Here is a 24,469-nt window from a genome sequence, read left to right as displayed (position 1 = left end):
AAAACAAAATAAAACACAGGGAGAAAATAAAAATGAAGAAAATTAATGAAGAAAATTCATGAAGTAGAGGAAGGAATAGCAGTATACCTAATTAATGTGTTAAGAGTCTGGTTAAATGAAACTAGCAATATGGATAACCCACCAACTGAATTAATCAAGCAAACAGGGTGAAAGCAAAAGTACACAAAATTAAGAAATGACATGAGGGGTGGCACCTGTGGCTCAGTGAGTATGGCGCAGGCCCCATATACCAAGGGTGGTGGGTTTAAACCCAACCCCACCAAACTGCAACAAAAAAACAGCCAGGTGTTGTGGTGGGTGCCAGTAGTCCCAACTACTTGGGAGGCTGAGGCAAGAGAATTGCCTAAGCCCAAGAGCTGGAGGTTGCTGTGAGCTGTGACATCACAGCACTCTACTAAGGTGGTAAAGTGAGATTCTTGTCTCTAAAAAAAAAAAGAAATGACATGGGGAAAACAATCACTGAAAAGAAAAATCTTTTAATTGTGAGATTACTTGAAATGTGAAAATCTAGTTGAAAAGGATAATTTACTGTGGAAATACGGTTCACCACAATTAACCTAATTCCAGATAGGAATCCACCACTATCCACAGAGGAACGAGAAAACGCCAGCATGAACCTACCTCGCAACAAACACCAGGCACAAAGGGCAGCACAGGGTTTCTACCAAACCGTCAGATCCTAGGACAGGACAGTCTTGGCACAGTTTGAAATATTTCATAACATTGAAAATGGAAAAAAAACAAAAAACATTTCCTAATTCTTTTTATGAGGCAAATACAATATTGATACCCAAAGCTAATATAGAACAAAAAAAGGAAGCAGTAACAAATCCACCTCTCAACTATAGATATGAAAATGTCTGCAAAGAAAACCCCAAACCAAAGAACATAATATACCATAAGCCAGTGGGCTTTATTCTAGGAATTCAAGGTTGGTTCAATGTTTTTTAAAAAAATCAAGAAATATACCATAATTAAAATGTCTAAGAAGAAATGTCACGATTTTCTTCACAGATGTTAGAAAACCTCTGATAAAATTTCAGTACCTGTTCCTGATAAAAACAGGAAATTTAAGAAACACTGGATACTTTCTGAACATGATAAACTGTATAAACTTTGTCCTGCCAGCATCTTACTTAATGTGGAGATATCAGAGGCAGTTCTGTTAGAATCAAGCAAGGAGTCAGTTAAATAAGAGGAAAAAGTTAGAAGCTTAAGAACTGGAAAAATAGAATTAAAGCCTTTTCTATTTGTAAATATATGATAGAACACCTGTAAAACTCCAGGACATCATTAGTAAGACAAAACAATAAAATAATTCAGTAGAGTAGGTGATATAAAAGTTAACATACAGAAACCAACAGCTTTCATACACACAACCAGTCAAAGCAACACTAGCCAATAAAAATATCATCTGAGCCACATGCGTAATTTTAGATTTTCTTTTAAAAACCATTTAGAAGAAATGTGTGAAATTAATTTTAGTAATATTTTTATTGAAGGAAATCTATCATTTCAACCTATAATTCATATGAAAGAGATAGTTCACATTCTTTTTTCATACTAGGTTTTCTTTTTTTTGAGGCAGGGGCTCACTTTGTTACTCTCAGTAGAGCAGCTGTGGTGTCATGGCTCACAGCAACCTCAAACTCATGGACTCAAGTGATTCTCTTGCCCCAGCCTCCCTAGTAGCTGGGACTACAGGTGCCTGCCACAACGTCTGGCTATTTTTAGAGAAGAGGTCTCGCTCTTGCTCAGGCTGGTCTACAACTCCTGAGTTCAAGCAATCCACCGGCCTCAGCCTCCCAGAGTGCTGGGATTATAGGCCTGAGCCACTGTACCTGCCCTCATACTAAGTTTTCAAAACTCACTTACACCACCTCTCAATTTGGACTGGTCAGATTTTTCAGTGCTCACTACTGACATGTGACTAGAGGCTATTGCATGGGACAGCTCAGATAATGGTAGAATATATCTCACTTAAAATGAAAAGCAGAGATGACTAAATACTTAGGAGTAAGCTTAGTAAGAAATCTGAAAAACCTAAGACAAAATTCAAAACATTTCTGAAAGACTCAAAAGTAGACATGAACAAAGGGAAAAAACACAATACCCTTGTTCTTGAAAAGGATGACCAACATCATAAAGATATTAATTCTTCCTAAATTAATTTATAAATTTAATGTAATCCCAATAAAGGTACAGCAAGTTGTTTTTTAAATGAAACTAGGCACACAGATAATAAAGTTCACATGGAAATACAAACATTAAATAGCCAAGAAAATACCCAACCAGAAAAGCTATGAGGAGATTAGCCCTTAAGATACTAAAACCACATACAGCCTCTAAAAAAATTAACTCGATCCAGTAATGTAACATGCGTAAACAGAGAGGAATAGAACAGAAATTCCAGAAACAGACCGAAGTCCATATGGAAATTTACTGTAGGACAAAGGTGGCATTTTTAATCAGTGGGGCAGGATGAACTTTTTAATAATGGGTATTGGAACAAATAGCTAAAAAATTGAAAGAAGATAAAATTGGCTCCATACCTCATACCATACACATGAATAAATTCCAAATGTATCAAGGATTTAAAACTAATGAAGAAATGAAATCACACAAATACTAGAAATGGGTATATTCCACTTTAACTTTAGTATTAGGGTAAAGCTTTCTAACAAATTATTCAAAATCTGAGAAGGCTGGACATAGTGGCTCATGCCTGTAATCCCAGCACTTTGTATAAGAGGGAGCACTGCTTAAGTTTAGGAGTTTAAGACTACCCAGGGCAACATAGTGAGACCCTATCTCTACAAAAAAAATAAATAAAATCTGCTAGGCATAGTGGCATGTGCCTGTAGTCCTAGTTACTCACTCGTGTGGGTAAGGTAAGAGGAATGCTTGAGCCAAGGAGTTTGAGGTTACAGTGAGCCATGATTAAGTCACTACACTTTAGCCTGGGCCAAAGAGCAAGATTCAGTCTCCTTAAAATTAAAAAACAAAAAGCGAAAAACTATAGGCAATAAAAAGGCAATAAAACTGACCACAAAGAACCATGAAAAGAAAATTTCCACATGGCTAAACAGCATAATAAAGTCAAAGACAACTAATAAACCAGGAGAAAAATCTTTGCAGCAAAGAATATCCCTAATGTATAAAAAATTCTTAAAAATACAAGAAAAAATCCTAGCCCTCTGAGAGGCCAAGGCAGGTGGATCACTTGAACTCAGAGAGTTCGAGGCCAGCCTGAGCAAGAGTGAGACCCCATCTCTAAGAAACAGCCAGGAATCGTGGTGGGCGCCTGTAGTCCCAGCTACTTGGGAAGCTGAGGCAAGAGGATCGCTTGAACCCAACAGTTTGAGGTTGCTGTGAGCTATGACATCACAGCATTCTACTAGGGGCAAGAAAGTGAGACTTTGTCTCAAACAAACAAAAAACAAAGAAAAAACTAAGAAAAAGCAAAAAAACCTAAAAAAAATGAGAAAAAGGTATGAATAGAAAATTCACAAAAATGACACAGAAATAGCCCTTAAAATTATATTGATCCTGGCTGGGGATGGTGGATCACACCTGTAATCCTAGCACTTTGGGAAGGAGGATTTCATGAGGCCCAAGACTTTGAGACCAGCCTGAACCACATAGTATGACCCATTTCTATTAAAAGAACTGAAAGTTAGGCTTGGCGCCTATAGCTTAAGCGGCTAAGGCGCCAGCCACATACACTGAAGCTGATGGGTTCAAATCTAGCCCAGACCCGCCAAACAATGACAATGATAACCAAAAAACAGCGAGGCGCTGTGGTGGGTGCCTGTAGTCCCAGCTACTTGGGAGGATGAGGCAAGGGGCTCACCTGAGCCCAAGAGTTTGAGGTGTCTATGAGCAGTGATGCCATGACACTCAACCCAGGACAGCTTGAGACTCTGTCTCAAAAAACAAAACAAAAAAACACCCCAAAATGAAAGTTAGCTAGTGTGGTGGTAGGCACCTGCAGATGCAGCTGCTCAGGAGACTGAGGCAGGGGGATTGCTTGAGCTTGAGGCAGTAGAGGCTGCTGTGAACTGTGATGATGCCCTGTACTCAAATAGACTCTCTTTCAAAAAAAAGAAAAAAAGAAAAAAGAAAAAGACTGCATTTTATTTACAGAAAAATGCAAATGAAAGCTATACTGAGGATTATTTTGGCTAATGGATGGGGCAAAAAATAAAAAGCCTGACAACATATCCTGCCAGCAAGGCTGTCCACAAAGCAGTGCTCAGGTGCACAAAGCCGTGCTCAGATGCTATTTGGGGGCTGAGTGGAAGGTCTGGGGAGCACCTGGATTCAGGCAGCCAAACTGCAGACATGCTTACCTTCTGACATGGCACTGTCTCTGCTGGAAACTGCTCTGAAGACAAACTTCCCAGCAACGTGAAAACACATAAACGCACAAGAGTGGGCATGGCAGCACCGTGTATAATCGGAAAAATATGGGACAGCCTGAACCCATGTGCCAGGACAACAGCTGTAAAAACTACGCACATTCAGAGGGAATAAAAGAACCGGTTGTAAGAGGACGAGTGAGGACCTGACACAGAATGATTTCCCAAACATACTCAGTGGAAGAAAAGAGCAAAAGTCAAGACCTCTACAGTTTGTTACCTTTTGTGTAAAGGAGAAAAACAAATCAGAGGCTGGTCAGTTATTTATGGCGTAAGGTGGGAACCATCTTGAAAATAAAGGGGGCAGTGAGAAAGGAACACAACAAAATCTAACACAGACAAAAACCAATCAGATGTGTTTCAAATGAACACAATGACTATACTACAGAGGAAAAAGAACTAATTCAAGATTTTTTTTTGGCCAGGGCTGGGTTTGAACCCACCACCTCCCGGTATACCGGGTCGGTGCCCTATTCCTTGAGTCACAGGCACCGCCCAATTCAATATGTTTTTAAACACTGTTACTGTCACATACCCTCAGACTAAAGACAAAAATAACTGAAATTGTGTTCCAAGCTTTCCCGTGGTCAGGGAAGGTAGCTTGGGAACTACTTCCCCTGTGTTCTAGGAGACCTGTGAACAGGTCAGGAGATGTGCTGTGGCCAGGTCCAGGCACTCAGTGCCAGGGCAGGAGTGAGTGTGAAAGAGATGGGAAGAACTGAATTCACAGCCTGTGATGCTGAAATTCGGTGAAGAAGAGAATACAGACCATCCATGTAGTTTTTTCTCCCTAGTAGTTATTTTATAAATGACATTAGTAGAAGAGTATAGTCCACAGCATCAAGTAAAAATTCATAAATTTACCTCGATATAAACAATTACCTGAATGAAAAAGATACATGAGGGAGAAGGAAAGCTGCTCCTACCACAGGGTGCCTCCTGGCAAAGCTGGAGGAGTATTAGGGAATCACCACTTGGCAATCTACATAACCACCACCACTTGGGCGGATGCTACAACTAGTGGGTGAATGTTTGACATTCATCTCCCTGTGAGACATTTAGTAGTCAGCAAGTGAGAAGTGTTAACTTGACTGTGACTGGCAGGGACCACCCCATGCCTGGGGACCCCCTTGTTGGGATTGCTACAAAAAGCATCAAACACCATCTGAACTTGACTGCAAAGAAATGGCACTCCTCACCCTGGCAAGTAAGTACAAGTCCCAATACATTTTACTAGTGTGACGGAGCAAATGGCTTGCTACCCAACGATGTATTGAAGAACACTAAAAAAATAAATGTGCTGAACTTTGCAAAAATGTTTCAAGGTCATCAAAAACAAAGAAAAATTGAGGAACTGATCCAAATTAAAGGAAACGACAGCTATGATATGATCCTAGATTAGAGCCCGTGGCAGAAGCAACAAGAAACTTTCTCTGCTACGAAGGAGGTAAAGGGGCAATGGAGTAGCACGCAGAAGGTTCCTAACTAGACAGTGTGCAAAAGTCTTGATTTTGACCACTGTACTGTGGTTTTAGAAGACCGTGTCCTTGTTTTGATGAAATATACACTGAAGTGTTTAAAGGGAAAGGGAAAGCATGTCTCAAACTACTTGAATTTGGTTCAGAAAAACAACAGGGGCTGGGGGGCTAGAGGAGGAAGGAAATTTGACACTATGCTGAGAAACTTGACGATTCCTTTTGCAGCTTTTTGGTAAGTCTAAAATTATTTCAAAATAATAAGCTATTACAACAGATATTTGTCCCTCATTGGTAGTGAAAAAACCACAGAAAGCACAAAGCCACAAATAGATAAGGCAGCATCCAGTCCATAGGAGGGATGGAGTGCAGGAGCAGCAGACCGAGTGCCCTCCTCATACCACTACAACCCACACGGGAAATTAAAAGTCACAGGTTAGAAACACTTTTCCCTCCGCTCTGTATTTACCAATCGAATTGCTGACTCTGTCTCCTTTCTTCTTCTTATTTTTCTTGTTCTTGCCTTTGGGCTGAGGGGAGTCTGCCAGCAGCTTGTTGCTCTGAGGCAGCTCGCTGGGAGAGATGGGCTCAGCAGGGGCTGCATTTGACTTTTCCTCCTTGACATGGTTCAGCTGCTTTTTGTTGTTGTTATTACTGTTGACTTTTCTCTCCTCTCTTTTCTGCTCTGTGAGGGAAGTTAGGTCAACCACTTTAGCCTTTGACTCAGTCTGGGCCCGGGGTTTGGGCTGCCCCTCTGTGCCTCTAGGCGGCTCTGAGGGTTTCCGCACTGGCTCGCTGCTGGCCTTACTTGTTTGCTTCAGCTTCTGTTTGCCATTCCCCTCTTTATGATGATGCATTATGTCCAAGAAAAAAGACAGTGGCTCATGCTGCTTCCCATTGACCTCTTTGGGGAGGAGAGGTTTGGAGTCTCTGGTGTCAACAGGGTCTGCAGTGACCCTGTCGGCTCCTGGCCTGGGCCTGGGCTCTGTGTGGTTCATGTGTCTGGAAGGGGAGTGAGAGGTGGTTTCTGGTCCTTCAGTTTGCTCCAGGGAGCCATTGTGGGTCTTTTCAGAGCTAGGGGGAGACTCTGTTGCTACATGGAGACTTCCAGCAAGCATGTCCAACTTGGGGCAGTCTTTACTGGGCCTCTCCTTCTTCTTCTTTTTTACAGCTCTTAGCTTCTGAAGCTCCTGAAGCCGCTGAAATTCCTCCTTGAAATGCTGGTCCTCCTCCTCCTCCTCCTCCTCTTCCTCCTCCTCCTCCTGACGCCTCTGCTCCTCCTGGAGGTGCAGGTGCTCCCGGGCCCTGGCCTCAGCTTCCAGGCGAGCTTTCTCCTCCAGCTGCCATTGTAAAAGGAGAAGGCAACTTAAAACAGTGGTGAGAATGTTAAAAATTGAGAACCACAGAAAACTAAGATAATCTTAATGAACTACATATAGAATATAAACTGTGAAAGGGGCTAAATAAACTAAAAATTTAAAGTACACCTACCTTCAATTGTTTTACTCTACAGAACTATTACATTTCATCTATCTACCAAGGCATAAGCTTACTTATTTGGGGGCAGGGGCTAGTTAACAAAAAATCCCTTATAATTTTTGACCAGGTGCCAGGCACACAACCAGGGGTCACAGCAGTATGCTCATGTCCAGGGACCTGGCTACTCGCCAGTGTGTGTAGCAAGGAGCACCATGGATAGGCCTGGTGGATGGTACAACTGATGCCAGAGGGCTTGCAGCAGGCAGGCTGCACATGCAGTGCCAGAACTCTGCACACACCTTTCCAGGTGATGGGGATGCATTCATTTGCATCAACAGGGCATGCAAGAAACATGTAGTAAAAAAACGGGGGAAGACTCATCCTGGTAGATCAATCTAAGCCCCAATATGTTTTACTAGTGTGACAGAGCAAATGGCTTGCTGCCCAACTTGACTAAAAATTAATTTTCATCTCAAGTGAAGGCTGTGTTGTCATAAAGATACATATTCTAGGAACAAAAATGGAAAACAGAAACTATTCCTTCTGTTTAGGAAACAAATATAAGCCATTAGAATCGTGGCTAGTTATATCCCTGGATTCAAAAAAAGCTACTGCTTTTTAGAAACTTTGGCAAAAACATTTTGCCTGGAAAATATAATGTCCTGCCCATGTTCATTTTTCCTGACATTTTAAAAAGACAAATTTACTTATCTTTTGAAAAACTTAAATAAAAAATTATGGTAAAAATTTAACAATGATTTTTTAAAAAAAATTTGAGGCTGGGTGTGGTAGCTCATGTCTGTAATCTTAGCACCCTGGGAGGCCGGGGGTGGGTGGATGGCTTGAGCTCAGGAGTTCAAGATCAGTCTCAGCAAGGGTGAGACCCTGTCTCTACTAAAAATAGAAAAATCTAGCTGGGCATTGTGGCAGGTAATGGTAGTCCCAGCTACTCAGGAGGCTGAGACAAGAAGATTGCTGAAGCCCAGAAATTAGAGGCTGCTGTGAGCCACAATGATGCCAAAGCATTCTACCCCTGGGCAACAGAGTGAGACTCTGTCTTAAAAAAAAAAAAAAAAAAAAAAAAGTAAAAATTAGATAATTTAAGTAAAAATTATTAAAAATCCTTGCTCTGTGTGTGTGTATATATAATTTTTTTAGAGACAGAGCCTCACTTTATTGCCCTCGGTAGAGTGCTGTTGCATCACAGCTCACAACAACCTCCAACTCCTGGGCTTAGGCGATTCTCTTGCCTCAGCCTCCCTAAGAGCTGGGACTACAGGCTTCTGCCACAACACCCGGCTATTTTTTTGTTGCAGTTTGGCCAGGGCCGGGTTAGAACCCACCACCCTTGGTATATGGTGCTGCCCCATATATATATATGTGTGTGTGTGTGTATATATATATTTTTTTTTTTGAGACAGAATGTCACTTTGTTGCCCTTGGTGGAGTGCTGTGGCATCATAGCTCAAATTCTTGGGCTGAAGTGATTCTCTTGGCACAGCCTCCTAAGTAGCTGGGACTACACGCAGATGCCTGCCACAATGCCTGGCTATTTTTAGGGATGAAGTCCCTCTTGCTCAGGCTGGTCTCGAACATGTAAGCTCAGACCATCCACCCATTCTCAGAGTGCTAGGATTACAGGTGTGAGCCAACCAGCCTGGCCTTTCCTTGCTTCACATATTAAAGGGAAACCTTTCCTAGAGGCAGCTGTCAACAGGCAACTCCTGCAGGGCCCTCAGGTGGGGCCAGTATCCATAGCGGCTACAGGTCTGACCCAGAGGGAAACCGACTCAGTTAGTATATTCAACAGCTCAGATAGGCCAGCTGGTGTCCTCTCAGTGATGACTACATGCTGGTATGAGCCTGTTACACCAGGAACTGGTGACAAACAGGTGAGGATGCCTAGTGTGCACAGGTACCTTGGCTTCCTGCAGAGAGGAATCAGGGGTTGGGGGAAACCTGCTACAGGACAGAGTCCCCAGGGGGCTACTTCACATCTACAACCAGCCTTGGCTGACAGGCCTCAGTGCCTACCAGAGGGAGGCCCCATGACATGGGGTCTGAGAGAGCACCAGGAGTGGGAGAGTCCATGAGGTGTGAGAGGAGCTGACTTGCCATCTGGATCGCATGGCCTGCAAGGTCAGAGGGCAAACAAGTGGAGTGGAGAGGGCCCCTGAGAGCCCTGGGAGAGGCCCCAGAGGTCTCGGGTAAGTCCAAATGGGAGGTCTTTAGGCGCAGACCACCATGGGGCCCCCTGATACCAGAGAATACCATGTGCTCCCCATTCTAGGGGGCTCAGTAAGCCCAGATCTTCTGGGGTACAGAACAAGCTTCTCCTCTAAAGCCTCTTAGATACAATGGCCAGTCCAAACCTACATTAGGACTGGGAGGTGTAACAGAGATCTCAAGTGGAAACCAGGAGGGTCTTTGTGGTGCTCTAGTATGGAGGTGCTATAGAAAGTCCTTTAGGAGAAAGTTCTGCCAGGGGTGGGGGAGCCCCATGCAAGTCATGGAGTTGATCTATTCCCAGTAGTACCAGCATCAATGAATGCCAAGTTAAAACACAATTTCCTGTCTATAAGCAGACAGTCTCAAGTCTGCTCATAGCCCCTGACTGAGCCAAGTAGACATTTGCTTTCTGTGACACAGCTCGCCCTCTGGTGAGGTGGGACTGCCCAAGTCTTCCCACAGAGGCTAGTCACCTTATTCTTCCACTTCACTGCCGTGCACTGCCCCTCATTTGGAATGGCCAGAGGAACAGAAGGAACGTGGACTTGTGTCCAAAAGACTCTGCTGTGCCAAGTGCCCTTCCCAAGTCCCACATCAAAGTCCCTTCTTCAACCACAGGCTCCAAAAGTCCCCAGGGGCCCACTTTCACTCTGCCCCCACCTCTCTGGGCAGAAAGGTTCTCACACACAAAGGTGCACCCCTGAGATGCAGCCCAAGAACCTGAAAGCTCATGTGTGAGATGCTCTGACAGAGCCAATACACAGGGGCCGTGGTTTCTTGAAAGTGTAAAGTAAGGTTTATAACCGGTTTCCATTTCAGGCCACCGAGACAAATGGACACAAGCCCACTGGCTCTAGCCCTGACCCTGCAGCTCCACCTGGGGCTGGAGAGCGGCACCCCCAGACCCACACCCGCCACCTGCCTTTCTCTGCTTGTGCCTCGCTCGCTTGGCTGCTCGAGTGCTGCTGACTGGTTTGGTCTCTGAGCTGTTTATAAACTGTAACAAATCCTCCACCCTTCGATGGTCGACAACACTCTCCCTTTCCGAGATTTGATCCATTTTTTTAGGCTGCTCTTCTTTCCTCTTGGTCAGCCGTAAACGAAGCTTCTCTCTCATTTCTGCATAATTTCTACTTGTTGGTGCAGCTGGAGGCTGAGACAAATAATATAATTAAATCAAACCTCAAGTTTTATTTATTTATTTATTTTTTTTGAGACGGAGCCTCAAGCTGTCCCCTTGGGTAGAGTGCAGCAACACACTCATAGCAACCTCCAACTCCTCGGCTCAAGCGAGTCTCCTGCCTCTGCCTCCCAAGGAGCTGGGACTACAGGCGCCCGCCACAATGCCTGGCTATTTTTTTTGGTTGCAGCTGTTGTCGTTTGACAGGCCCAGGTTGGATTCAAACCCGCCACCTTAGGTGTATGTGGCTGGCGCCTTAGCCACTTGAGCCACAGGCGCTGAGCCTCAAGTTTTAATTTTTTTTTTTGAGACGGAGCCTCAAGCTATCCCCCTGGGTAGAGTACCATGGCATCACGCTCACAGCAACCTCCAACTCCTGGGCTCAAGCGAGTCTCCTGCCTCAGCCTCCCAAGTAGCTGGAACTACAGGCGCCCGCTACAACGCCTGGCCATTTTTTGGTTGCAGCTGTCATTGCTGTTTGGCGAGCCCAGGCTGGGGATTTGAACCTGCCACCTTAGGTGTATGTGGCTGGTGCCTTAGCCGCTTGAGCCACAGGTGCTGAGCCTCAAGTTTTAATTTTGAATGGAACAAATTTCAGAGGACATCTCTAAAAATAAACTGCTTTATTATTCAAGTAGTACATGTTCATTGTGAAAAATAATGAAAGAAGGTAAGCTGGAAGCAAAAAGAAAAACCTACCACCAAGTTATCTAGAAGTTGCATTCTGGCACCTACCCCTCAAGTTTTATAAATTTGCAAAAATTTGGTGAAGTATGTACAACTATGGACATTAATGTTTTTACACATAATGATGAACCCCCTTGTTATTTAGTACAGTGCGAACCTCTTTTCATGTCAATAAATATACCGGCAGCATCTTTCCATCCATTTGTAGATTCTGTTTCAGTGCCAAAAATGAGAGTAAGTTGCCTTCAATCCTGCCAAATTTCTTACTATTAAAAACAGAACTAAGCCAGGTGCAGTGGCTCATGCCTATAATCCCAGCACTCTAGGAGGCTAAGGTGGGTGGACTGCCTGAGCTCAGGAGTTTGAGATCAGCCTGAGCAAGAGTGAGACCCCATTTCTAAAAATAGCCAGGGGCCTGTACTCTTCACTACTTTGGAGGCTGGATTACTTGAGCCCAAGAGTTTGAGTTTGCTGTGAGCTATGACGCCATAGCACTCTACCCAGGGTGACAAAGTGAGACTCTGTCTCAAAACAAACAAAAAACCCCCAACTCAACAGAAAAAGACAATGATAAGCTCTGACTTTTCCTAGCACTCATCCCTCATAAATCATGAGCAATAATTGCTTATACAAATTCACTGCCACTCTAGGAAAATGTACAAGTAGCATGGGCACCACCAGCCCTCATACTCAAATGTAAAATCAAAGTATGACTGTCTGACACTGCTGAGTCCAGCTCATGCACACCATGTGTGGCTGTCCTACACAATACCCTGTTGCTGTGTTCTGCGGACGCCCCCAATTCAACAACTATTCAAAAGTCATAAAAATAAGAATACCGTTATGAAATCCTCACAAGCCCATCCTCACTGGGCTAATACTTTTTATCATTTCTTTATCTAAGTACAACCTCAGAAGTAGAACTGCTGTTTCAGACCATATTTTGATTTTTAACTCTGCTGCAAATGAAGCTTTACATGAAATGTAACAACATCCTGAATTCAGTCTAGGGTACCTCTCTTCTGAAAGGCTGTGTGCTCACACTCTCCTGTGCCGCAGGCTGGCCACACACTTACCCCGCCATGCCCGAAGAACTCGCAGTAGCAGCAGTCACAGTACTTGCCCTCTTTCTGGGTGGTGGAGGTGGAGGTGCTGGAGCTGTGCTCAGAGCAGCTGTCCTCATCCCCACTCTCATCCCCATCATCTTGCTGTGGGTCATAGACGCCATTCTCACAGCGGTGTCCTTCACAGTCAGGGTCGCTGCAAAACCACAAAGGCTGCTCAGTGAGTGGTTCCTCCTCTAGCCCACCTGCTGCTCTGCCCACTTCACAGATGCGAGGCAGCACAGAGGGGGCATGTCCCACAGTCACAGGAGTCACATGTAGTCAGCACAGGTGGTGACAGGTGGCTTAGGGAGGAGGAACAGTGTGCATGCAGATGGTTACCCACGGTACCCACACCCACAAAGTGCCACGGAGCAGGAACACACACAGTCTCTTTGATATCTCCTTCTGCTACTGTCCCTGCCACCTGCTTCCACACTGAGCAGGAGGGTGGGGTGGCTTCAAATGGGTGAGTTCAAAGATAACAGACACCTGTCCTCTAAAAAACCCCATTATTTGCTGTATCGTGCTTCACCATATACATTAAATACTATTTCCTTTTGATTCTACCCAAACAAGGGACATCCCCAATGTTGCCCATGGTTAAGGGTATTGTGCCCACTGGCCCTGAGTGGCTCAGAGTCTTTGCTCTTCCTCTTACAGAGCTAGAGGCTGCAATGCAAACCCCCCACAGCCTCTGTTGGGGACATCCCTGCATTCCACTACCTGGTTTTGGAAACACTTCCTTTTGTCATGCTAGTAAGCATAATGCCCATTTCCCAAAGTGCTCCTGTCCACCTGCCCCCCAACTGTGCTCACCTGCAGACACTTGGAGGGGCACTGATGGAGCCATCTGTGCTGGGGGGTAGAGGGGCAGGACAGAAGGTCTTGCGGGTGTCCACAAACCCAGAAGCTGTGGTTGCAGCTTTGGGAAATGATGGGGCTGTGAGATTTGCAAGGTGAGGGGCGGAGGCAGGTGACAGTGCAGCCGGAGAGAGTGTTGGGAGTGGGGCTAAGCCTGTGGGGCTGTTCCTCGGGGCTGTTGGCGCCGAGTGTCTGTGGTCCTCCTTGCTGAGGCCGTGAAAGACATCGCCTGCATCGAGAGACCGAGAGTCATGGCCAATGGCTGAAGAAGAAACAGATATGTTTCCCTTAATCACAATTTCTTCACCAATTTTTTGTTTGAAAATATTTGAACCTATAAAAAATCTGAAGTAGCAATGTAAAGAACATACCTGCATCCCTCATCTTGAGTCACAATGATTTAACATTTTGTCCTATTTAATTTTTTTGAGACAGAGTCTCACTATGTCACCCTGGGTAGAGTGCCATGACGTCACAGCTCACAACAACCTCAAACCTTGGACTTAAGTGATTCTCTTGCTTCAGCCTCCCGAGTATCTGAGATTACAGGTTTCCATCACAAAGCCCGGCTTTTTTTGTTGTAGTTGTCATTGTTTAGTTGGTCCAGGCCAGGTTTGAACCTGCCAACTTCAGTGTATGTGGCGGGCACCATAACCACTGGGCTACGAGAGCTGAGCCTTTACCTTATTTCTTTTCTTTTTGGCCAGGGCTGGGTTTGAACCTGCCACCTTCGGCATATGGGGCGGGCACCCTACCCTTTTGAGCCATAGGTGCCGCCCTACCTTCTTAAATGCACACATGCTTTTTGGCTTAACACCAGGAAGTTGCTGTATGCCCACTACACCATTATCCCACATGGACATGAAGGCATGACCCACAGCAGGTCCTTTAGAGTTCCCCCTGTACAGCCTCTACCAAGAAGTTTCTCAGCAAGACAGGTGTCTGCCAATCTGGACTTATCTCGTCTCAGCATATGTGGGTGAAATGTTTCCCGCACGAATCCTGTGATGGGTATGCTGGATCCTTCCCATCTTTGGCAGTGGAAAGCACCTAATGTCCCCCTGTTCCCTGACAGTGGGCAGAGGGCTGCCTGCCGGATTCCTCCAAAGTAAGGTACCTATTATCCCTCTGCAACCTCTCAGTGCCTTGTGGGTACTGTACTGCTTTTGGACAGTGAAACGTTCTGACCCCAAACTGCTACATAGCATTCTAAAGGTCCATGGACAAAGTGGTAGACTGTGCAGGGGATCGCCATGTTACCTTCCTATTGGCATAGCAGTGAGATTCTGTGGGGAGAGTTGCCCTGCATTCTCTGACAGGACATCCCCAAATCATGACCCACTTCATGATTCTTTCTGATGCTCAGTCTGTCCCAACTTTGGCTGGTGAGGTCCTGTCAAGCCACTCCCAAGTTCTGTGTTAGGGTCTGATCACTTCCAGGCCCCCTTCTCACTGTGGACCAGTGGATTAACCTGAGTGACAACAGGCGCTAAACCCTATACTAGGTGACAGGCAGTCCTGCCAGCTGTTCTTTGCTCAGTGTTTCCCTAATGCAGCTTCTGACGAACCCTACCACATGCTCAGAAAGCAACGTCCTCTTCCCACCACAAAACAATGGTACAGACTAAAGCTGAGATGAGAGTCAGTGCAGAGAAGCCTGCTGAAATTCTCATCAGAGCCTGACAAGCCACACTCTTTGTAGGGGAGCATTTTGGGCATGAATTCCATTTGCCTAGTCTCTGGTAAGGCTGTAAGGCTATAAGGCTAAGTGACAGGCAGTTACAAAGATGAGGAGGATCCTCAAGGGCTAACAGGCCTTACCTATGGAAGGAGGTCTCTTGGACGATACTTTGAACTGGCTGTTGCTCGACTGCACTGTGGTAGCTGTGCAGGACACAGAGGAGGTGGCTGAGGAGGTGGCCATGACAACTTTGTTTGCTTCCATAAAAGCATCTTGAAAATTATACAGACATTTCTTTTTTGCAGCATTTTTTTTCTCTTTATCCAAAACTGCAGGAGTTTCACTGCTGGCCGGAGGTGGAAGGGCTTCGGGTCTTGTTTCTGAGAGTGGAGGCCCTAATATATCACTCCCTTCAGAGAAGAACAGGAACATTAAGGCTTCTGACAGAAACAGTGCTTAGCTATCTCACACAGACATGCTGATGAGTGAAACATCTAACACTGGGGCTGTGCTGCACAGGCCTCCACTGGGCTGAGCTGAGGCTGATCAGCTAGCTTTTTAATCTAAGAGAATATCTTTATTGAGCACCTACTATGTGCCAGTTCCTGTGCATAGTACTTCCCAAAGTCACTTAATGTTTTAAAACTACTTTCTGAGGCTGCTACTATTACTCCCATTCTAAGAAGATGAAGAAGCTGAGGCTCAGAAAGGCTAAGCAACTTGCCCAAGGTCACACAGCTAGAAATCCTTCCCAAGCATAGATCAGGATGTCCAGTTTAGCTTGTTCTGAGCGCATGCAGGGGCTGGGTATAGGGCTACCAGGAGCTCTGGCCACATGAAGACAGAGATGAGGCATAGCTACTAGCCCCACCTCAGGTGTCCCAGGCCCTGCAAGTGAAGTAATAGCTGAGCCTCAGCAGCTGAGGTCACTGGGGAGGAAGGTGCTTTTTTGAGAGGATGGATCCCACGTAGGGCCAATACAGCAATCAGAGAAAAGAACTGTAAGTCACGGCATTCAAGTCAACCGTGGTACTGTCTTCCTGCACCTCTGTGCTGGGGCTGAGGTCTGGCTGTCACCACTGTTCAAGAATCAAAGGCTGGACATCAAACCGTGTAGACTAGACCCAGGCTGACAAGCCCAGAACCAGAGCCTCACTCACTTTGCTCCATCAACGCAGGGGGCTGACTGGTGGCAGATGGGAAGGATGGAGCAGGGTGTCAGCTCCCAAGGACCCCCAAGACGGAGGTGAGGGAGAGCAGCCGTGTACAGCCGCACCAGGACCACTACAGGAGACCACAGCAAAGTGTCAATCGACTCAGCTTGGGTTACTCGAAAACTTTAAGAAAGTTTTAACAGATTCCTTACCAGAAATTGTATCTGGCAAGAAAGTGCCAGGATTCCAGTTCTTATCATTCATCACTTCTGATCCCCAAAGACTTATAAATTTAGAACTATTCCACTCTGGAGTATTCCCAAAACAGCTCGGATAAATATGGTCTTGAAGAGATGCATTGAATACCTGATGCTTATTTGTGTGATTCTGAACAGGTGCTGGCGGTAAAGCCTACAAAAAAAAATTTTCTAATCACATATCAAAATTAATATTCTGTTTACACCTAAGTAGTTAAACTACAGACAGACAAATTATCACTGACAACCTTGTGGGAGCTGCTCCCGGGAGCTCTGTCCCTGGTGCAGCACATCTCACAAAGCACTTACTTGATTTATTCACAAGACTATACACAATAGGTCAAATTTCAATCAGATGTAGATTTTTAAAAGCAACTGATGCCTCAAGGAATAAATATGAACAAACTTTTGACAACTCAGTAGGTGCTCACATTCCTGCCTCGTCATAATGAATGTGGTTTGTGTGCACAAAGCCCCTGTAACTTATTCTCACCTGGCATTTTAATGATCATGGCAAACAAGTGAACTTTGGAATCCATGATGGAAATGGGAAAAGCCCTTACACTGTTCTCTCACACTCAGCCAAGTTCAGCGTTTAAGTCTGAAGAATCGGAGGGATTTCACATTGTGCTTAGAGGCTCAGGGTGCTCTCCAAGGAGCTGCCTCCCAGCCATTCTAGCCGTGAGGTTCAGGGGACAGTGACTAGGGTCTGGTCAGCAGCAGCCACAAAGTTACTGGGTGACAGGCCACTTGGCTGCTCCCTGTACCCACCTAGGCATTCCTTCTGCTGAGCCCACAACCAGGCTCCAGTCCCTGTCTGATGACCTCAGGAGCTCCTGAGTGGCCCTGTTCTCAAAGAGGCACAGCTGTGAAGGCCTCCACGCTTGCACTGGGGCCTTTCTAGTCCTTTTCCTCACAGTAGCCAGAGTGACCTTTTCTGAATGTATAACTCCCCTGCTCACAACACAACAATGGCTTTCTAGTGTCCTGGTCCTATAAACCCCAGGAACTAGAGTTGCCTGCCTATACCCTTCCTTGCACCAAGCCCTGAACAGACATGCAGACGTCCCATATTCCTGCCTGACCCTGAGTGTGTGTGTGCATGCCATGTCTATGCTCTGGAGTGTGCTAGCCTCAGCTCACTGCCTTGCTCACGCACACTTGTGCTCAGGCTGAGAAGCCGCCACTGTCGGCTGTCACTGCCCAGGACCCACTACCCGAGAGAAAGTCAGCCTTCCTATGGAACATGCTAAAACCTACTACTTTCCCTCTCAGCACTCACCACAGTGATAATCCAAGACTTATCGTAGCCTATTGGCTTAATGTCCACCTTCCCCCAATTATGTGTGCTCCATGAGGGGATAGGACACCTATAGCCTGTTCCTATTGTCCCTAGGTCCTATTGAGGTGGAACACTTGGTTTCCCCTCAGCAGGACTGAGGAACTGCTGGAATGAGTGTCAGAGGATAGGTCTTGCCCCAGAGAAGCTACACCTGGTAATCACACGCCCAGGATGCAGAAATAAGCCCTGAATTCTGTGAACACAAATAGGAGTATTCCTAAGAGCAGTTGATGGTCTAGAGCAGGGGTCCTCAAACTTTTTAAATAGGGGGCCAGTTCACTGTCCCTCAGACTGTTGGAGGGCTGGACTGTGGGCCCCGGGACGAGTTGGCTGCTAAGTAGGACAGGCAGAAGCAGCAAAAACACTCAGTGGGTCAGATAAATGTCCTTGGCGGGCCACACGTGGCCTGCGGGCCGTAGTTTGAGGACGCCTGGTCTAGAGCAGCAGTTCTCAACCTGAGGGTTATGACCCCTTTTTAACAATGAAAATACATTGTGGCATTAGGAAGGTTGAGAACCACTGGTCTAGAGGAATCCTGAGGCCTTGGCTGGGGCAAAAGGGTAAGAGCACAAGGGTGGCCCACACATGAGGACAACAGCATGGCACCTCAAAAAGTACAAGGACGGAGCAGCAGTCTGATCAGAGGCCACTCTGTAGGATTTTGTCCTGAAGGGGCCAGGGAGCCACAGATGATTTTAAGCAGCAGAGTGAGACAAACTGGTCAGTTTACAAGGCCAACCTGCGGCAATGCTGTGGACAGAGGGGGAAGAGACACTGAGGCAGGCAGTTAGGGACAAGGATGAAGCAACGGCAGTGAGGGTGGAGAGGAAAGGAGCAGCCCTAGAGCTGTCAAGACAACAACTGGGACTGAAATTCTGGGTCAGGGACCGCCCTTCCAGGTGGCAGCTGGATCTGAACTCAGTGCCAGGATCGACCCTGGGTCCACAGTCTGATGGGCTCAGATGCCAGCGCTCCCTTTTACTAGCTGTGTGACCTCAGGCAAATCACTCCATCTTTCTGTGCTTTAGTTTTCTTGACTGTAATCTGGAAATACCTACCTCCAGGGTGGTGGTAAGAACTCAGCACACTGCCCGGCCCATAACAGCATTTAGTGAGTGTGAGATAATTTTCATTTTCTAAGACTACAATCCCAAGATACAAAACCACCAACCTGGCCAGAGCTACTGTAAGCCTGTCGTCCCACAGGGCTCTGGAACAGAAAGGCCTGGGAAGGAACTGGCCCTGGGCCAGTGGGGAGACAGTAGGGGCTGGAGCAGACGCTCACTTTTTTTTTTTTTGACAGAGTCTCAAGCTGTCGCCCTGGGTACAGTGCCGTGGAGTCACTGTGGCTCAGAGCAACCTCAAACTCTTGGGCTCAAGCGATCCTCCTGCCTCTTTTTTTTTTTGTATCTTTAGTAGAGACAGGGTCTCACTCTTGCTCAGGCTAGTCTCGAATTGGTGAGCCCAAGCAATCTACCTGCCTCAGCCTTCCAGAGTGCTAGGATTACAGATGGGAGCCACCCTGCCCGGCCCAGATGCTCACATCTTGACAGAGGATGAGCAGCCTATGGGGGATGGGCATCCACGTCTAAGCAAGGGCTGCAGGCAACTGTTCTGGCAGTGGATGGGGGAGGAGGGGACAGAGAGTAAGGAAAATGAGAAAACATATTTCCAGGAACATCAGTTTTTACAAAGTAGTAGTAAGCTAAGAGCTGCTTTGTAGAGAAGTACCTGATAAAAAGTAACAAGTAAGTAGAAAGTTTCTCAGCCTTGGAGACATTCTGCTAAGGTGTGAACCAACTTTCTCACACTGCACACCTCTGGCTGTGAGAAGTGGACCCAACCTTGCTTTCTCAGCTGGTGACCTGTGAACAGCAATACCACTTTCCGGGCTCTAAACCTATGTAAGAACTTCCAGGACTCTGAAACGAGACTGGGCGCCTCCTGATCATCCCCTGTTCCAGCAGCTGCTCGTCTGCAACCCCAGCCTGCACATGTGGTCTTCCCTGGTGTGCTTTTCTACCACCTGCCCCAAGTATGAGACAGCAGCTGGACGCCTTGCTCTGGTGACACGTCTGTCTTCTCTTTAGACTGTGAGTTCTGTGCAAACAGGCAGCAAGACTACCTGATTTCTGTCTTCCTAGAATGTAGCACAGGGCCTGGCACATACTGGGTGTTCAATAAATGTTTGCTGAAAACTAGTCAGCTCAGAGGATTAAGGGAATGCATCTCCAAAGGTGTAATCCTGGAAACACAAGAACAACTCTACATATTCAGTTTATACACTCTTCAGAAACCCACCTACTCAAAAAAGGAGGCCCCGCTGTAAAGACAAAAGTAAGGGGGATCAGTCATTTTAAAGAGCTGTATTTTTCAGTGTTTTTGTAAAAGATGCCTTCCGATCTTAACAGCTTAAGAGTTTTCTTTAGAAAAAAAATTGGCAGCTGTTACATAGATCATTTATTGGGCAATGCCTTCATAAGTCCACCAACGATTTAATCACAAATTAAGTCTCTAATAATGGATAATGCTACTGAATTATAATAATGACTTCAGTCTTTATATAAATCCAGAAGGCTTCAATTAATAAGTTTTGAATTGTTCTCCACAGGAAAGATTTTGCTTTAAATGAAAGCTCTGACACAAACATAAACATACAAGAAACTCTTCTCGCTGAGCCCAAATTCTGAGTTTAACACGGCACCAGGCACCTACACCTGTCCTCTACACTGCACGTGAGCACACAAAGTGAGATAAGAGAGCACAGGACCGAACCATCACACCCGTGCTTGAGACAGTTCCAATACCAGGAGCGAAACTATGAGGGGTCCAAGTACACCCCAGGTGACAAGGTTAAAGTCACTGACTCTATTCTGTATTTCTACTTAACTGAGGTTTCTCAGTATTTCTCCCAGAGATGAGAGAGGGGCAAAAGAGCCACTTTTGTTCTGGCCTTGCTAGCCCTCAGCTTGGAAGAATCAAATACTACTTCCAAAATAAAATACAGAGCAAAGGTCACAATATGGTTCTCAAATTGCCATCTATTATAATCCTATTTTCCACATAGCTCTTCCTGCCTCCTGCTGCCAATCTGAACTTAAAACTTATACTACATTTTTTTTGATCCTGCAATCCCATTACTAGGCATCAACCCAGAAGAAAAAAATACCTTTTATCCTATGGAAATGTGCACTAGACTGTTTACAATCAATTTACAATCACCAAAATGTGAAATCAGCCAAAATGCCCACCAACCCAGGAATGGATTAACAAGCTGCGGTACATGTATACCATGGAATACTATCCAGCCATTAAAAGAGATGGAGACTTATATCTATTTTATTAACCTGGATGGAGATGGAACACATTCTTCTTAGTAAAGTATCACAAGAATAGAGAAGCAAGAATCCAATGTACTCAATTCTAATATAAAGGCAGTAGATAAGCTAATAAAAGGTGGGGGTAGGGGGTTGAGGTATTGAGGAGAGTAGAACAAGAGGGGATGGAGGTCACAGGGTATGGCACACCTCTTAGAGGCGGGACACAATTATAAGAGGGACTTTATGTAATAAATGCAATCAGTGTAACCTAATTCTTTGTACCCTCAAAGAATCCCAAACAATAAAAGAAAAAAACCCCAAAACTTGTACCACATTTTAATTCTATTAACTACTTTTGCAGTAGTTGTACTTACTTCTCACAGTAACCTACAGAGGGAGGTATAAAGACACACTCCAGCCCCAGAGCTAACAAGGGGCTGAGTCCAACTCCCCTCCCCCAGCAGGCTCTACTCAATGCTCTGAAGTCACTGAGGGCCAGAACCCCGCGATCACTGCTAACACTTCCCTCCCAGGGGAGAAGTCAAGACATCTACTTTTTACTAAGCCCTTTCTTTAGTATGGTGAAGGTTATATAACACATTTTCTGTGTTGGATAAAAGAGACACAGGATTGAAAACTGAATACCTTGGGTTCTAATATAAATTCTGGAACCTACCACTCTGAGGCCACATGGGATCCTAGGTGGGACTGCTGTGTGAAGGAGCAGGAAAGTGTAGCCCCCGCTGGCTTGCCTTTGCTCTTCTCCTAAAGGCTGTACTTTCCTCCTTGACCTAGTCTTTGTCAGGTAAGTGGGGCTACAGAGCTCCAGATCTAAGGGAAATGACACTAAACACATCAGTACCAAATAGCAACTGATAAAGGCAAAGGATGAAAAGGAGGGATACAGTGTGATGGCTTAGTCTGTAATCCTAGCACTCTGGGAGGACAAGGTGGGTAGACTGCCTGAGGTCAGGAGTTCAAGACCAACCTGAGCAAGAGCAAAACTCTATCTCTAAAAATAGCCGGGTGTTGTGGCAGATGTGGGTAGTCCCAGCTACTTGAGAAGCCTAGGCAAGAGGATCACTTGAGCCCAAAAGTTTGAGGCCGCTGTGAGCTATGATGCTGCAGCACTCTACTGAGGGTGAAACGGTGAGACATGGTCTCAAAAAAAAAAAAAAAAGACTACCTGTTTTACATGTGTTACACTTAGAAATGTATATTGTAAACTCTAGGGCAAGTACAAATATTTCCCTTTAAATAAACTGACACGATAAGAGAAGAGATGATATAATTATAAAATGCTCAATTAAAAGTGAAGAAATGGTAAAAGAATCCTCTGGTAATAAATAAAAAACAGTTACTAACATAGTTGGCACTAATCCAAATATATTAAAAAATAGCTTTATAAATAGTCTAAATATACCAATGAAAACACAGATCATTAGAGCATATGAAAAACAAAGCCAGGCAAAGTGGCTCACATCTATAATTCCAGTGGTCCAGGAGGTCGAGGAGGGAGGACTGCTTGAGGCCAGGAGTTTGAGACCAGCCTAACCAAGAGCAAGACCCTGTTTGTACAAAAAATAGAAAAATTAGCTGAATGTAGTCCCAGCTTCTTGGGAGGCTAAGACAGGAAGATCATTCAAGTCCAAAAGTTTGAGGTTGCTGTGAGCTACAATGATGCCACTGCACTCCAGTCTGGGCAACACAGAGAGATCATACCTGAAAACAGAACCCAAAGCAAACCAAACCAAAACCCAACTGTGTATGTCTTTAAAAAAACCTACCTTAAAAACAAAGACCTCAATAACTTAAAAGGAAAGGGATGGAAACAACCAACAAATCAAAGGAGAAATCACAATGGAAGTTAGAACCTGCATGGTGGCACCTCCCACACAGTACAGTAGAACCTGCACGGTGACACCTCCCACACAGTACAGTAGAACCTGCACGGTGACACGTCCCACGCAGTACAGAACCTGCACGGTGACACGTCCCACGCAGTACAGTAGAACCTGCATGGTGACACCTCCCACACTGTACAGTAGAACCTGCACGGTGACACCTCCCATGCAGTACAGTAGAACCTGCACGGTGACACGTCCCACGCAGTACAGAACCTGCACGGTGGCACCTCCCACACTGTACAGTAGAACCTGCACGGTGACACCTCCCACACAGTTCAGTAGAACCTGCACGGTGACACGTCCCACGCAGTACAGAACCTGCACGGTGGCACCTCCCACACAGTACAGTAGAACCTGCACGATGACACCTCCCACGCAGTACAGAACCTGCACAGTGACACCTCCCACACAGTACAGTAGAACCTGCACGGTGACACCTCCCACGCAGTACAGAACCTGCACAGTGACACCTCCCACACAGTACAGTAGAACCTGCACGTTGGCACCTCCCACACAGTACAGAACCTGCACACTGATACCTCCCACGCAGTTCAGTAGAACCTGCACGTTGGCACCTCCCACACTGTACAGTAGAACCTGCACAGCTGACACCTCCCACGCAGTTCAGTAGAACCTGCACGGTGACACTTCCCACACTGTACAGTAGAACCTGCATGGTGGCACCTCCCACACAGTACAGAACCTGCATGGTGGCACCTCCCACACAGTACAGTAGAACCTGCACAGCTGACACCTCCCACGCAGTTCAGTAGAACCTGCACGGTGACACCTCCCACACTGTACAGTAGAACCTGCACGTTGGCACCTCCCACGCAGTACAGAACCTGCACAGTGATACCTCCCACGCAGTTCAGTAGAACCTGCACGGTGACACCTCCCACACAGTACAGTAGAACCTGCACGTTGGCACCTCCCACACAGTACAGTAGAACCTGCACAGCTGACACCTCCCATGCAGTTCAGTAGAACCTGCACGGTGACACCTCCCACACAGTACAGTAGAACCTGCACAGTGACACCTCCCACACAGTACAGTAGAACCTGCACAGCTGACACCTCCCATGCAGTTCAGTAGAACCTGCACGGTGACACCTCCCACACTGTACAGTAGAACCTGCATGGTGACACCTCCCATGCAGTACAGTAGAACCTGCATGTTGGCACCTCCCACGCAGTATAGTACAACCTGCACGGTGACACCTCCCACGCAGTACAGTAGAACCTGCACGGTGACACCTCCCACACAGTACAGTAGAACCCGCACGGCTGACACCTCCCACACAGTACAGTAGAACCTGCACAGCTGACACCTCCCACGCAGTTCAGTA

The 24,469-nt window shown here is 45.9% G+C and overlaps 1 protein-coding gene across 2 annotated transcripts in view; it reads right to left on the bottom strand.

Annotated features, from left to right (window-relative positions):
* Positions 1 to 24,469, bottom strand: part of FAM193A (family with sequence similarity 193 member A) — a 123,790-nt gene that overhangs the window by 22,977 nt on the left and 76,344 nt on the right. For both annotated transcript variants that reach the window (XM_023507682.1, XM_012812267.2), the window contains exons 14-19: positions 16,507 to 16,705; positions 15,281 to 15,550; positions 13,415 to 13,721; positions 12,569 to 12,752; positions 10,548 to 10,778; positions 6,387 to 7,257 (exon numbers count right to left, since the gene is read on the bottom strand). In XM_023507682.1, the coding sequence (XP_023363450.1) occupies positions 6,387 to 7,257; positions 10,548 to 10,778; positions 12,569 to 12,752; positions 13,415 to 13,721; positions 15,281 to 15,550; positions 16,507 to 16,705 (2,062 nt within the window). The remainder of the gene's footprint in view (positions 1 to 6,386; positions 7,258 to 10,547; positions 10,779 to 12,568; positions 12,753 to 13,414; positions 13,722 to 15,280; positions 15,551 to 16,506; positions 16,706 to 24,469) is intronic.

Source organism: Otolemur garnettii, unplaced genomic scaffold, assembly GCF_000181295.1.
Source record: "Otolemur garnettii isolate 467f Iridium unplaced genomic scaffold, OtoGar3 scaffold00198, whole genome shotgun sequence".
Classification (NCBI taxonomy): Eukaryota; Metazoa; Chordata; class Mammalia; order Primates; family Galagidae; genus Otolemur; species Otolemur garnettii.
The sequence above is the reverse complement of the archived record's forward strand: the minus strand, read 5'-3'. Positions and strand labels throughout refer to the sequence as shown.